This window comes from Lutra lutra, chromosome X (assembly GCF_902655055.1).
Source record: "Lutra lutra chromosome X, mLutLut1.2, whole genome shotgun sequence".
In the NCBI taxonomy this organism is placed as follows: domain Eukaryota; kingdom Metazoa; phylum Chordata; class Mammalia; order Carnivora; family Mustelidae; genus Lutra; species Lutra lutra.
This window is the reverse complement of record NC_062296.1, coordinates 80,546,131-80,561,997: the sequence shown is the minus strand read 5'-3', so window position 1 is coordinate 80,561,997 and position 15,867 is coordinate 80,546,131. Positions and strand designations below refer to the sequence as shown.

Sequence of the window (15,867 nt, the reverse complement as noted above, 5' to 3'; positions counted from 1 at the left end):
TTAGAGCTTAACACAGTCCGCGCCCCCATTGCTTTTTCCTCACTCTGACAAGAGGCTCTGATCTCCAGTGGAATTTGATAAAACACACTAATATCTCTAGGGTTGTGTATGGTTTAGCATAGTTCTTTGGAACAACACCGTGTCTTCAGAAATCAAGAGGCAGTATCTTAGCTCCATTTTGCAATCATCTAAGTCCTGCCAATTCTATGTTCTGAAAAACCTATCAACCCTTCCTTTTCCATCACACTGGCCTCTACCTTGCTTCAGGCCCTAATCTCTTCTCATCCTGATTATCATCATGACCTCCCAACTGGTCTCTTTGTTTCTAGTCTTGCCCTTCCTTTATCCAGCTTCCATGCGGCCACTGGAATAACTTTATAGAACATGAGCTTGGCCATAAACTCCCCCGATTCAAAGCCCTGGAATGGCTTCCCATCACCTTCTGAGTGAACACCCAGCTCCTTATGTAGTCTTACAAGACCCTTTTGAACCCAGTTCCTGTCTACTTTTCCCAACTCTCAGCCTATCCATTCTGAATTATTAGTAGTTCCCAAAACAAGCTAAGCTCTCTATCTATCCCAACCTTAGAATTTAAAATGATATTTCCTCTACCATGAATACTCCAAGCAGCCTTGAATATTCTTTCCCTGCATGGGGGGAGGGGGTGGGTAGCTAATTCTCTTCTTTTTCAAACAGCTTTACTGATGCTTAATTTACACACCATGAAATTCACTAGGCTAGACTACTAACCTTTCAGACTCCATTTGGATGTCATCTCTTGTTTTTGATTGAGCTCCCTCAAAAATAGATCTTGAAACAACCTGCAGGTGGAAGTGGTTTATGTAGGAGGGGATTCCCAGAAAACAGAGTGAGGGCATAGAGATGGGAGATGGCAAGGAGAGAAAAGCCGACAAAGTGTGTGTTTGAGAGTGGATTACTGCTGTGGGGAACTAGGGTGGTCAGCTCTGCGGGGAAGTCTTTTAGAGCCTGCATGAAACACATCTCTGAGTTGTCCCACAGAGAGGCAAAGAAATTGGGGTACTTATTTTCCCGTTCCTCATTATTTGAGAGTCACTCCCGGGGCTGTTAAGCCCCCTGACACTTCCAGCCTACCCCATGGCCAAAGAATATCTCAAACAGAGAAAGGCAGGAAGCCCTTAGTGTATATAGGAACCACCTAGAATGAACATGTAAGCCAAGACGGTGAGGATGGAGGACCAGACAGCATGTCCATATGCACTCTCCGAAGCTTTTCCGACTTTTCCTACTTTTCAGGTTGGGCTAGGGGAACATTCTCACTGTCCCATAGCACCGATGTCCTTGCCACACTCCGCAACTTTGTGGTTTCATTTTTTGGCCTCAGTCCACTACACTATGGACTCCTCAAAGGCAAGGCCTTTATATGCCTTCACGCTCCACATTAAGCGAAGTGCCTTGGACCTCCTACCTGGCCCAATAATGTGTGAGGTTGTTTCAAAGCACTTTATATTCATTATCATATTTTACACCCGCAAATCTCCTTACCAGAGAGAAAGCATCATCATCTTTATCATTCTGATTTTATGGACAGAAAGCTAAAATACAGTGATGAGACACAGCTAGGTGAAGGACCACATTTGCTGATGGCGAGGCCAGTGGCCAAACTGCTTTAGTTTCTGCTCCTTGGCGCACTACAGGGAGTAATGGCATTCACCTGAGGCTAAATCTTTCAACCCATGGTAGAACAAACTTTTCCATATCTAGAATAATCCACTTTACAATGTTCAGAAGATGCCTGAAGGTGGAAGCAAAGCAGGCCTAGAAATGCTGAGTCCTGTGCTATATCTGAAAAAGGAACTTTTGATTTTTCTCTCCTCTCACTTAGCCTCTCCAAAGGACTGCTTCCCGATGTAATTTTTCTACAATTCTAATATTTGTGAATATGTAAATCAGATTTTACTATGAATTAATTCACCAACATAATGCCATTCACTGGAAGGAAGTGATCAGCCATGGGGAACAGAATGCCTTGTAGCTCTGTCATCTTTAAAAGTCAAAGCAAGAAGTACACAGTTCCAATAACAGAAGGGATGAAGTGCTTTGTTCTTAGGTTATGCTCTGGAGTACAATTTTTAAAGGGATTAAATATATAAACATCAAAGAAAGACTGCCCTGAAGCTGAGTTGTATCAGGAAACTCCCTGCTTTTTTATGTCCCCTGTGTTCAAACATAAGACAATGGATCTGGTGATTATAATGGTATCTATTCACTTTACACAGTAAAGTAAAGGAAGATAATTAAAGAATTTTTCCCTCTGCAGTATAGTGACTATCACTAAAAAATGAAAGAATTTCAAGAGGCATAAGGTCAGCCTATTTGGTTGCTTATTTTATTATGTATTTTCGAACCACTTAACAGTTTTCCATTTTAACATTTTGAGGGATTTTTCTTGGTAGAAAAATCCAGACAAGGACTGCAGAAGTTTTACCATCTGCAAAAAGAGTGGGTTGGATTAGATCAGCAAACACTTTGGGTTCCATTACAATATTTTTGTTGGTCCACAGAACTTCTCTGAGGAATACCAACATCAGACATTAATCCAAACACTGAAAAACCGATTAATGGATAGGAGGTCACAAAATTGCCACTTTACAACACTATTATATGAATAGGAAATACAGAAATAACATAAAATTGTTTATAATATTCATAGCATATTATGTTATCTGATTAAGATGTCTTTGATGTATTATTATACTCAGTCAAGGCATTTTAGGAAAGGAATTAAGTCAATCGTGCTGAGAAGAAGAATGAGTGAACAGAAAAATAGATTTTGATATCAGATAGCCTAGATTCTATTTATACTTCCATTGAAGTGTAACCCTGCACAAGATATTTAATCTCCTTAATCCTCAGTCTCCTCTCTCTTTAAAATGGGTTTGACAATTCTTAATAGCCCATGGTAATTTTGCAAATTACAAAGTTAACATATGGGAAAATGTCTAGGGTTAAATTTATTTATTTATTAAAAGATTTTATTTATTTATTTGACAAAGAGAGAGAGGGATCACAAGTAGGCAGATAGGCAGGCAGAGGGAAAGGGAGAAGCAGGTTCCCCACTAAGCAGAGAGCCTGATGCAGGGCTCGATTCCAGGACCCTGGGATCATGACCTGAGCTGAAGGCAGAGGCTTTAACCCACTGAGCCACCCAGGTGACCCTAGGGCTAAATTTAGCACATAAAATCCATTAAAATGTTCTTTCCCCCATGTTCTATTCTTTCTATAAGTTTTCTGCAGAATTACTCCAAAAATTCAAGAGATTATTTGTTAGAGTCAGTTCTTTTGTATCCCTTTAAATGTCTCCCTCCCCATACAAGCACATCACAAAGGCATAAATGTATTGGGCACAATTTTAAATATGATCTTATTAGATTAAGTGTCCCACTAATTTAAATATTTTTCCATTTTAATTGGCCTGGCTTAGGAAAAAAATTATCAACCCCCTGGATTATATTATTCTAAAGAATCTTTTTAGCTCTAATTTTTCTCTAAAAGCAATTAGAAGTGATGAGGGTTGGAAGGGGGAGGAGTAGCTGGGTTTAAATGGACCTGTCCCTGGTGCTGAAAGTGAAAAATGTACCTAAACTCTCCTCATTTAGGTGTGGTGGATGGAAAGCTAGTTTAACTTAATGAAAAAACCTGAGTTGCACTTAGTTTGATATCAAGAAAGTGGTATACTCAGGATTTCTCAAAACTTTAAGATGATCCCAAGGGAAGAGAGAAGGGGTCCTCCAGCAGTTCAGCCAAGTGATCAAAAGGCTGTAAAAAAAAAAAAAAAAACCTGACACATAATATCATAAACATGTAGATATCTATAACATTAGATAACAAAGATGTTCAAGTCAACAAGATGCTAATTCTAGACTAAAGGCATTCTAAAACTAGAGACTAACCATATATCATCTATGCCTTTTTTGAGACCCCACACCATTGTTGTGACCTCTCTCCTCTGGCATTTCCCTTACTCAGGTTCATATTTTAACCCTCAGTAGATGTATCCAACCCTAGTAAACTAAAAATTCCTCGAGGGCAGGGAATCCCTTGCTCTATTTCTCAAGTTGTTGACTACCGTAAAAACTTAGTGCTGGGGCTCCTGGGTGGCTCAGTGGGTTAGGCCGCTGCCTTCGGCTCAGGTCATGATCCCAGGTCCTGGGTTCGAGCCCCACATCGGGCTCTCTGCTCAGCAGGGAGCCTGCTTCCTCCTCTCTCTCTGCCTGCCTCTCTGCTTACTTGTGATTTCTCTCTGTCAAATAAATAAATAAATAAATAATCTTTAAAAAAAAAAAAAACTTAGTGCTAATTGGAATAAAATTAACTCCATTTAGTTAAATTAATCAATGTTGTGTGCCATTCAAAGAAAGCTTATTAGATATATGGGCTGGGATTTTTAAGAGAACCCTGAAAGATGGAAAGATTTTGGAAAGTGAAGAGAAGGTAAGGCCATGTTTTATGTTAGGAGAAAAAAGTAAAGCACAGATTTGGACCTGGATGACCACAGACACTCAGCTAGTGTGGTCCAAATGTCTCTTTCTGAGAGAAAGACAAGCCCTAAGAAACTCTTAAGGATAGATGGGTGGGGAATGGGCTAAATGGGTGATGGGCATTAAGGAGGGTACTTGTTATGATGAGCGCTGGGTGTTGTATGTAAGTAATGAATCACTGAATCCTACTCCTGAAACCAATATTACACTGTATTTTAACTACCTAAAATTTAAATAAACAAATAAATGAATGTAAGAAGGAAGGAAGAAAGGAAGGGAGGGAGGGAGGAAGGAATCTTTAAAATCCCATCTACAAAAATCTTAAATTTTTGTAGATGGGATTTTAAATTTTAAATCTTTAAAATCCCATCTACAAAAACAAAACAAAACAAAAACAAAAATGTTTCTCCCTGATTGAGTGCATGAAATAGCCCTCTCTGAGTCCTGAGTCCTATATTTATTCAGGAAAATGATTCTGCATGACTTTTTTTTTCATTATGTGATGATAGATCGCTTTTTTAAAAGACTCATGATGATATTGACTGAGTTGGCGGAACACCCTGAAAAACACAGGTATCCAATTAGCACACTTTCCTTTAGGATGGCACAACACCCAACCCTTAAAAAATATAAGTGTTACTGAGATTGGAATAACATAAAGAAGTGATAAGCACACTATCCTAAGTGCCACCCTAAATTACAGCTGTCCAAAGCATGATCCTGCTACATATAGTGATGTCCTGGTTGACATCAAACTGTTTAGATTTAACATATATGCATGAAGATACTTTGTTGTTTCTCTGGCAGAAAATGGTAGTATGATTATTGAAAGCGATGGGTGACACACTTGTTACACAAGAGTAGACCCATGTTTCTAACCTTATCAAACCAAATACGATTTTTTTTTTGAGTCCACACTCCCTCCACACCATGATTAATCTCTCTGGCATCTCTGAACAGGACTGAGCCAAGAGACTTACTTCAAATAGTAACAGATGATAAGAATCCCCTCCCAAGTGAGAGTATTTCATTAATTTTATCAACAAATTTAATCCTGGTGAAGTAATGCCCTTGTCCCTTCCAATTTAACAATAATTATAAAGTCATCTGTATGGAGCAGTCTACTTAAAAAGTAGTGGTGATATTTGACCTTAAGAAAATAGAGATGTAGTCAGAGATTTATGTAAAGGATGTTCATCTCAGTCTTATTTATAACAGCAAAAATTTGTTTTTAGAGGGGCAGAGGGAGAGAGAGAATCTTAGGCAGGTTCCTCGTCCAGCACACAAGCCAGATGCGGGGCTAGAACTCACAACCCTGAGATCATGACCTGAGCCAAAATCAAGAGTCAGACGCTTCACTATCCGAACTACCCAGGCCCCCCCAACAGAAAAAAAAAATTTTAAGTGCCCAAAAATAGAATATAAGTTAAATAAATCCAGTTTTAGCCATGTGGTGGAATTCTATGCAGCCATTAAAATGTTTTATGGCAATATTAACCAACATGAGAAAAAGCTTATGATCTATTTAACAGGAAAAAATGCTTATAAAACAGAACATTTACTATGACTTTCAGTTTCAGGAAAAGTGTATAAATACTTAATATACATTGCCTAAGCCCTCCTGCCAAAGACCACCAGGAACACACCAGTAGTTGAATGAGCTGGGTTTATTTTTCCTTGTAGCCAAGGAGAACATGCACCATGGGGAACTGAAGCGCATCTCAATAAGAAGGGGTTGGGTTTGTGTGTTAAGTAATTTGGGGGAAAGTTTAAGGCAGTGGGGCCTGCTGTGGATTGGATGCTGTCAGGAAGCAGGGGTAGTTTTGTGATTGGGTGTTTTAGCAAATCTGTATCTAAGAGAGAAGACTAGACCAAAGCTAAAGCTGAAATTTAAAAAAAAATTTTAAAGACAATAATCAGTCCTATTAGCCAAGATAGGGGCTTGTTTGGTCATTTTTGAGATTTGGACAATGTTCATGCTTTATCTGTGTCCAGACATGATTATGGAGTGGTCTGAATTTTGTCTGGATCCATCACAGTCACCGAATAACCTTATCTGACATCAGTGTTCAGGAGAATAGTTTTTATTCAAAAGGAGAACACGGAAGCTTAGTTGGGAGTACCAGGGCAGCTCCTAGCCACACCAAGTCCCGAGTGATAATACCAAGCCAGCTTCGGGATGGCAGGGAATGATTTTCTTTTCCACACACACATATTCAAGAAAGACTAGAATTATGACAGATGTCATTAACTAGGTACTTGTGATATTCCAGACACTGTTTTAAGTGCCTTACATCTTTAAACCAATTTACTCCCCACAGCGACTCTACGAGATAGGTACCATGAATTATTCCCATTTTCCAGAACAGGGAAGTATGGCATAAGGAGAAGTTACTACTTACCCAACCTATCACAGTAAGTAGTGGAGCCTGGATTCCACTTAGTGGCTTTGGAACCAACAGCCTGAACCTCTGCATTAGACTATCTCTGTGTACCATAAATTATCACGGAGGCTACCTTTGGGAGGCAGTGCGAGTAACAGGGCTATGGAGTCGTTTTGATTCTTTCTGTTTCTAGTTCTTATTTTCTAAATTTTCTACAATTAAAATATATTAATTTTTTATCAGAAAAAGGAATTAATTAACAAATGTACTAACGGAAGCTCTAGTCCCAAGGTCATTGTCCCAAATACAAACCCAGGTCTTTGGTGGTGGCCACACTCCCCTGAACTTCTGAATCAAGAGAAGAAAAATCAAATCGGGAGGAGGCAACGCCCCCACCCTCTGGCTCCAGCTCAAGTTAGGTAATACTAACTGAATTTCCCGCAATAAAAAGTGGCAGCAAGATCCACTCTGAGGCCGTTCGGTGTCTGTGAATTAAAGCAGGCGGGGTGGAAGTTGCCCCACATATACATCAATAGGATTAGGAACAGAGTAAGAAGGACTAGAAGCAAACGCCTGGGTCTCAAAGGAAAGGCCTCTCGGTGCGGGAGAACAACATACCCGCCCGCCCTTCGCCCTCCCCGGCCAGCTGAGCAACGCTGGGCTTCCCCCGCTCTAAGATTCAGCCCAGGCGCTGAGAAAGGGGATGCCTACTCTTCAGCCTGCGTGAGCGCTCACATTAAAAGGCCGAAAATTCTAGGGACCGGAGTGAACCAAGCTTAGGAGGGAACCATTTGGAGGGACAAAGACTTCAGAACCAAAAGAGCTTCGCCAAAATGTTAAAGGCTCCCAAGGAGACCTGTCGGTTGGTTTCCCTTCTCTTACTTTCGTCGCTGCGCTGGCATCAGGGCATATGAAACATCCCTGTTCGCTCCCCGCGCCAAGACCGACTTCAAGCCTCCAGAGAGGTGCCCACCCACCAGCTGCCGCCCGCTCAGCGGCAAAGAACTGGGCTCGCAGTATTTCCCACTGCTGCCGCACCCCCCCACCGCCCTTTCCGCCTTTCCTTCTGCCCCGGCTGAGAGCCACGCAGGGCATCCACCCTGCCATTTAGCACCTCGGCTGCGCAGTGGTGGGTGGTTTCCCAAAGCGTGTGCCCTCGCAGCCACTTGCTCTTGCCTCGCCAGCTGCAGGGGCACAAGTCAAAGAGGCTTTTCCCTCCGCGATCATCGTGAATCAGCAAAGCGCTGCAGAGCAGCGGCGTCTCCTCAAGCAGAAATTATGGTGCTGGGGGAAGGGCATAAGGGTAGTGTTGCAGGGGGATTTCTAGCCCCTCCCAACGTGTCCCTCCCCGGGAAGTCGGTACTGGGGCGGGGGTGGGGGAGGTGTTGACTGGAAGCTGCTGTTTGAACCTAGGCGCCCGGGGGAGCCTCTGGAAACGGAGATCGGTGTGGGGAATACAAGGGTGAGGAGAGAAAGTGGACTAGAGTACAGATGGGTAGAGGACCTAGGGAGCAGACAGAGCAGAGCGGGTGCGCCCCCGGGGTGGGCAGCGCAGCAGTTGCAGGTGCTGATGAGGGAATGTAGAAAGGAGGGTCTGGTGTGGGGGAAGGGAGGAGAGAAACCAAAAACGGCGGCTTTCCCAGCCCAAGACTTCCTGTTTCTAACAGGCAAGTTCCCAAGTTCAGTTTGAGAAGTGAAGGGCCGTTTGGCATTGGGGAGTCTGGAATGGGAACGTTAGGGGAATACCTCCCTGAATCGCATTCTCCCACCCATTTCTCTCTCCCTCTCCTCTTCTCTCCTCCTCCTTCCAGTCCTCCTCCTCCTCTCCCTATTCCGTCTTCCTTCTTCTTCAGTATGCTTGTCCACGCTCCATAGTGCGGACTATACTCCAGGGACCGCGCCTCCAGTCGCCACCGCCTCTTCTTTGACCTTTGGCACTGGGAAGCCAAGCGGGAGGGACAGGAGGCGTGGAACGGAAAAACCGAGCGTTACGAGCGCAAAACCTTGGGACCCCCCTCACCGCGCACCGGTCCCCACCCCCCTTAGCCGGACCGAGCGCCTCAGTGGCCCAGACTCCGAGATCCGGCTCGGTTTGAGTTGCAATGGATGCACCCCGGGGCTTAGAGCGCACAACGAAACGCGCTAAATTATACCTGTGCGTGGCCGTTCCCGCCGCCGCCGCAGGTCTATCCCCGGCCCGAAGCCGGCGCCCGCCTTCCCGGGAAATTCTCTGGAGGGGGAGTGCGAGGGGAACCATAGTGGCTGCCTGGTAGCTCAAGGCTGGCGCGCACACGCACACGCCCAACTTTTCCGAGACGTCAGCGCCCCCCGGGCTCCCCCGCGCCCCCTGCGGCTCGGCATGCTCGGAGACCAGTATCTCTCCAGGTCTGAGATAAGGTGTCCCCCACTCCCACGCTTGCGTCTTTGAGAATGAGAGGGCGGGGTGTTGGAGAGAAGGGGAGTAACGCTACGGATTCCCGGTTCACAAACACTCTACGCCCGCCCGCAGGGGCGCCTGCTCCAGCCCCGCCGCCACCAGGTCCCCCAGACCCGCCTGTGACGACAGAGGGAGGAGGAGGAGGCAGGGCGGAGAGCCAGGAGTCCGGGAGCTCCACCGACTGACCATCAGGACCCGCACTTTTGCTATTGGGGGCCGGGGTGGGCGCGCAGGTTGAGGGGCGCACAGCAGAACTGCCCAGCCCCAATACACTCTGGAGCGACCCTAAATAAGGGCGAGAAGAAAGAGACTCCCCAGACGCCTTTTGGGTGGACGTGCCCCAGACGCACACTCGGACCCCGTGGTCCCGCGGCAGCTGCAGTGTTGGGGATAATTTAAATGGCTCTTACTTGAGAGGAGGCGTGATTTCCACGTTCGAGCGTCTTCGCTCCCCACCCCCTCTCCGCACCAGCCAGTGCGCGCCACCACCTGAGCCTGGCGAGAGCCCGGGCGCACGCAGTCTTCAGCCTCCTCCTTTCCGCCTCTGGGGGTACTTGGCTCTGAGCGGGTCCACCCGACGCCCCCCGGGAGAACTCTTTACTTTTTGTTTGGAAAATCGGGGCCATTTCTTTATTCATCTCTGGGTCTCCCCGGAGGAGGACAGGGGAGGGGAGGGCGTGCGAGGCGGGCCGGGCCGGGGGAGGGGAGCGCGGGCAGGGGAGGGGACTGGGTGTAGCCTGGAATTCTCCGTCCTCGTGTTCCTAGGCTGGCGCGCAGAGTCTCCCCGAGATAGCGCCGCCGCCGCTCCCCGCGCCACCCCGTCGTTGGCCTTGGGGGTCGGGTGAGTGGGGTCATGACGCGCCGCGGGGGCTGCTCCGGGCCCCTCCTGCGCTGAGCCGGGACGCGGCCCCGCCGCGCGGAGCCCCTCGGGCTGGGAGGCGGCGGGGGGTGGGGAGGGCGCACGGGGTAGGGCGGGGTGGGGGCGGCGCGGAGGCCGCCAGGCTGGGGGGCTCTCTGGGCCGGCGCGGGCGCGGGCAGGAGGGCGTGTCTCCGGCCCGAGGGGACCTTCCCGAGGCGCGGCGCGGGACTCCCCGATGGTGGTGCCGCGGCTCCGGGAGAGCTCCGGGTCTCGCCTCCGCCGCCGCCGCCGCCGCCGCCGTCGCCGCCGCGGGCGCCACCACCGCCGCCGCCGCCGCCGCCGCCGCCCGAGCCCGCGCCGAGCGTGCGCCTCGCCCTCCTCCCGCGCCCGCTCTGCTCTAGGATGCTGCGGCAGGTTCTGCACAGGGGCTTGAGGACGTGTTTCTCCCGGCTCGGCCACTTCATTGCGAGTCACCCGGTTTTCTTCGCCTCGGCGCCCGTGCTCATCTCCATCCTGCTCGGCGCCAGCTTCAGCCGCTACCAGGTCGAGGAGAGCGTGGAGCACCTGCTGGCGCCCCAGCACAGCCTCGCCAAGATCGAGCGCAACCTCGTCAACAGCCTCTTCCCGGTCAACCGCTCCAAGCACCGACTCTACTCGGACCTGCAGACCCCCGGGCGCTACGGCCGGGTCATCGTCACCTCCTTCCAGAAAGCCAACATGCTGGACCAGCATCACACCGACCTGATCTTAAAGGTGAGAGGGGGGCGGGCGCGGGCAGCCTCCGCCGGCGCCGCTGCCGCGGCTGGGCTAGCTCTGCGCGGGGGTCCGGTCTGAGAGCGCCGCCTCTCCCATCCCAGGCGGCTGCCGCAGGGGCTCCCCTTGCACCGCGCGCCCCTCGGAGGCCTCCCGGAGCCTCCTAGCCTCCTGGCGGGGAGCGTCCGGGTCCGGGCCCTGCCCTGCCCTGCCCTGGCCGCTGTCGCCGCCACCCCGGCAGCTGCTGCAACAGTTGGGGCGGCGGCAGCCACGGTACTGTGGTCGGTGCGCTTGTTTTGGTCGCAGTGGTCTTGGGGATAGGGAGGCTTGGGGGTAACTGGGCCAAGAAGGAGCAGAACAAGAGAAGACATCTAGAAAGTCCTGGTACTTGAAAACAAAATATTACGCTTGGGGGGGGGGGCGGTATTCAGAGACCCCTCTCCCCTGTCCCCATTCTTTACTCTCTTCCTCTGACCTCTGGAGTGATTTCAGAAAGGCTGCCCGGAGGGCCCGGGAGGGGGCAAAGGAAAGAGAGGCGGGATGGTGAGGAAAATGCCTCCTACCCACCCAGGAATAAGTGTGGTCCCTGGCGAAGACGCGGGGCTGCCCTGCTGCCCTCTCCCCAGAGCGAGGTGGCCATCTCTGTCTTCCTGGGTAGGAAAGGATGTCTGTCATTCGCAGTTATTTTTGTCTTGCACAGTAACTCCCCTCTTCCGAAATGCAAAAACTTCTTTGGGAAAACAGGGATTCTATTAATCCACTTTTCTTTGGGTGCATTTGGGTGTGAGGGTGAGGGGCAGAGCCAAAAGGGTGAGGACAGAAGCCAGGTTGTGTGGCGCTGAGAAGAGCACAGGAAATCTAGCAGCTGGTTAGAGGGTGACACTTGTGGAAACAGGTTGTGCCGTCAACCCGAGGTGGAAATTTGATGTGAAAAGTGAGGTTAATGGTGATAACTTTCAGGAAGTTCCTAAGAAAAGCAGAGGAGTGAGGACTAGAGATGGAAAAGTGGAGACCTTCAGAAAGAAAAGCAAAAATAGGTGAGGATGTTCCATCCAAGTCCCTGGTGGGAATTGTGGGGCTTGTTTACTTAAGGTGCCCCTGGGCGGAGGGTGACGACAACCAGTCCCAGCTGGAGCCCTGGGGCAGAGGCACGAAAAGGGCTGGTTTTGTGAGGGTCTCTGGTCCAGATCCGGGATTAGAAGAAGCCAGTTAGATTTCTAGTCCTCTTATGCCACTGGGAGTCAGCCAGTGAACCTGGGGAAATCTCTCTTCTTTCCCTCTACAGGTAACCCTCTATATCCCTGGAGATATGTTATGTTATTTCCTATGTTATTTCCCTCCCTCTCTCTGTTGATGTGTTACTTACCGGCAATTAGTAATGAGGGGAACCCGACCAGGGACCCAGTAGAATTAGGACCTTCCCACGTTGGATGGCTTATGATATTTTAAATGGCATACACATCATCACAGAACCTTAGTAACAGTGGTCTGGAAATATTTGATTTTCTCATGATTATGTTTCCAATATCGAAGTGAGGTTGTTTTGTTTTGTTTTGTTTTTTGGTCCCGATACTTCAGTGAACATATTCTGACACACAGAAAAATACTGCCCCAAATGCTTTCCCAAGAAAACACGTAGTAGTTTCATCGCTGGCTTAAGGAAACTATAATTTAGCCAGTCCTGAAGCTGGAAAGCTGCCCTATATTTTGATAGATGATCGACTAAATGATGTTTCTCTTTGTATTTTTCCCCCCAAGGTGATGTTTCCACTGGCTTCCCCCCCACCCCCAACAAACCGTCACGCCACTGTGACAGGCAGTCACCAGTTACATTCACTCTCAAGGTTAATGAGACATCAACAGGCACATCAGACCTCTTTTCAACAGGATTGTTTCTCTCCTATTTGATTTTGATCTGTTCAGGACACAAAACCGTATTATCAGAGAAAGTTGGTACTGGAGAGAAAGAGGGAGGCTGTCTTTGCCTCCATGGCTAAAGGGCAACTTGAAAGGACAGCGGTCTTGTCAGTAAATTGTTTTCGGATTCAAGATGGTTTTTCATGTGCTAGGTGTCTGGGGAAAATCAGAACGAAGTCAAATAGTGGTCAGAAGCCATTTCAAGCTGATGGCTCTCTGGTCAAATGAATTCATACAGTTTATAAAAACTGAAACCTAGAAAACTGAGGGAATTGCCTCAATTTTATATATCCATTTTTTTCTTTCTACATCTAACTCCTATATCTGGACAGTTTGGAGGTGGGGGACAGAAAAATGGACCTCCAATAGTCATGGTAATATGAAGTGGGGGAACGATCACTTATTGTCATCTGTCTTTCTTTCCATGAGATGAAGATGTGTCCTTTACAAAAGGTGTTAAGAGTCAAAGAATCACTGCTTCTGACCTTTCTAGTGTTATTCTGATACTTCGCTGCTGACATGAAGGGTAGCCCTGACAGCTAACATTATATACAGCACCATCCAGCTCCTGCCTATTCGATGGCATTGCATTTGAAAACGAAGTGAACAAAACATAAGCAGGGTTTTATGAAGGCTTTCTCAGGTCCCATTATGAAACCAGAGGAAGTACCTTGCAGGGCTGTGTCCTTTACTCCTCATGGTTCTCTGTGGTTGGACCCATTTTATGAAGGGGATCATTGGGATATTAGTCCAGCTACTTTCTGAGCAAAAATAGAATGGGAAAGGATGATGACCAAAAGTACAAGTCCAGGTTGATTTTTTTGAAATACAACTGAGAGTATCAGCAAGAAAAAAATCTAAACTGATCTTATTAGGAGAAGCTTTCTCAAATTTGTGCAGGTGACATGGTTGCCATGCTCAGACTGTGCAGCATAGATTTCCACCCCAAACTATGAGAGGGGTGACTATCCCTAGCAATGATTTCCTCTGAGGTCTGTGAGGCAAAGAGGTAATGTGGGGTGAAGGAGGGGTGGGACCTGATATTGCTAGTAAAGGATCAACCACTAATTTCTGGACATCTCTAAAAGTCTCCATTTCACTAGAAGATTAAATTTAGCTCACTATTATATTTTAACAGAAAATCCAGGATGTTCATCTCAGAGCAAATTTCAGAGTAGCGCCTCATGAGCTTTTATAAATTTGTTTGTTCTTGATCACCGAAAATGAAGGGTAAGAAGGTCTTGTTGGTAATTGATCTAGGCTGTGACCAAGACACTACTTGTTTTTATCCCAGAGTCATGTGGTAGAATGAAGAACCAGCTTAGCACAGTCCTTACAATAATAATATCACCTTTATATCACTCTGTATGTTAGAAACACACAGTACATTTAAATAGAGCAAAAACCTCAGGGTAAAAGTGCTGTGATCCCATTTTACAGAGGAGAAATCTGCTCCTTACAAATTCACTGAATTGTCCACAGAAAGAAGACAAGGACAGAAACAGGACAGGACGGGGTTTTGATTCCCGGTCCAGTACTCTTCACGACAATGTACTGCTCCCCATATGATAAACTACTTGAATGATTAAAATGTACATTTTTTAAATCCAAATGAAGTATACTTAACTAAAGTCTCATTCCCATCTCCCAGTGTCATCTTAGCAGTGATAACTGGATGGTGAGGACATTTTCTTGACCGATTCTGTCTGGTGTCAGTGAAAATCCCCATAGAGAAACTCTAAATGCCCAAAGTAAAGCATAAGATACTTGGAAGTAACAATACACAAAGATAGAAAGATAAAATGTTTTACTGGCATAATCTCTGGATGATTGGATGAAGCTATTTCCTATCTGAGCACAGTTCACTGTCCGGGGAGATTCAACTCCAGTGCCTCACACAGTCCCTGGCACATTGTAAACCCTCAGTACTTGTCAAATGGACCTGCCTTAGTTCATTCAGACATTTATGTGATGGCTAAGAAGACTCTATAGAAACTACCTTGAAATGTATTTTCAAAATGACTTGTTTTTATTTTTGCAGTTTCTAGGCTTCTCTTTTTCCATAATACCCTTCTTCTTTCCTTGATAACCTCTGTAGTCCTATTAAAACGTATGTCAGTTTTCAAATTGTGTGGGGGCATTTCCTTTGTACAACTTCTTCTTCGAAGGAACCTCCTAGGATATTTTATTCCAAACCAATGGAAGGACACATCCTCATTATGCAGACATTCTTCCGCTTATGGAGGAATCTTATTAAATTCAAATATTGAGTTTCAATTAAAAAAAAAAAACTTTTTACGTTTAAATACATTAAATAGAACTAAGTCACAAAACGAGATTAACAGCATTTAACTTGGAATTAATTAATTCAGGCTTTCCAAGAAGAGCAGCAGAACTGCTCGCTTGGAGTCATGAAGACCTGGAAGCTGGACCCAGATTCCAGTTGTCTTCAAATACTGTCTCAGCACTAGTAGTCACTACAGGAAGAGCCATTGTTCCTCTCTCTACAGTCTAAGGATGGGCCAATTCCAGCTGACTTTTGAGTTCAGAAGGAGTTTTTTTTTTTTAATTTAATTTAATTCTTTTCAGTGTTCCAAAATTCATTGTTTATGCACCACACCCAGTGCCCTATGCAGTCCATGCCCTCCTTAATACCCACCACCAGGCTCACCCAACCCCCCACCCCTCTCCCCTCCAAAACCCTCAGTTTGTTTCTCAGAGTCCACAGTCTCTCATGGTTCCTCTCCCCCTCCAATTTCCCCGAACTCACTTCTCCTCTCCTTCTCCCTATGCCCTCCATGTTATTCCTTATGCTCCACAAGAAGGCGTTTTTATATTTTTAAAATATTGTAACAAAACAAAACAAAAACAAAGAATATGAGGCAGAGATGGCATATGGCTCTCAAAGCCTTAAACTATTTACTCTGTGGTTCTTTACATCGAGAAGTTCCTGTACTGTCTTCCAAACCCCTTTACTGGAGCAATTTCCAGAAGTGA

At 46.7% G+C, this 15,867-nt stretch overlaps 1 protein-coding gene across 1 annotated transcript in view; it reads left to right on the top strand.

Moving 5' to 3' along the window:
* Positions 1-9,825: 9,825 nt before the first annotated feature.
* The window catches only part of PTCHD1 (patched domain containing 1), a 56,046-nt gene continuing 50,004 nt past the window's right edge, over positions 9,826-15,867 (top strand). Inside the window, exons 1-3 of the mRNA XM_047716692.1 lie at positions 9,826-9,891; positions 10,107-10,182; positions 10,602-10,953. Of these exons, the coding sequence (XP_047572648.1) occupies positions 10,603-10,953 (351 nt within the window). The 5' untranslated portion in view covers positions 9,826-9,891; positions 10,107-10,182; position 10,602. The remainder of the gene's footprint in view (positions 9,892-10,106; positions 10,183-10,601; positions 10,954-15,867) is intronic.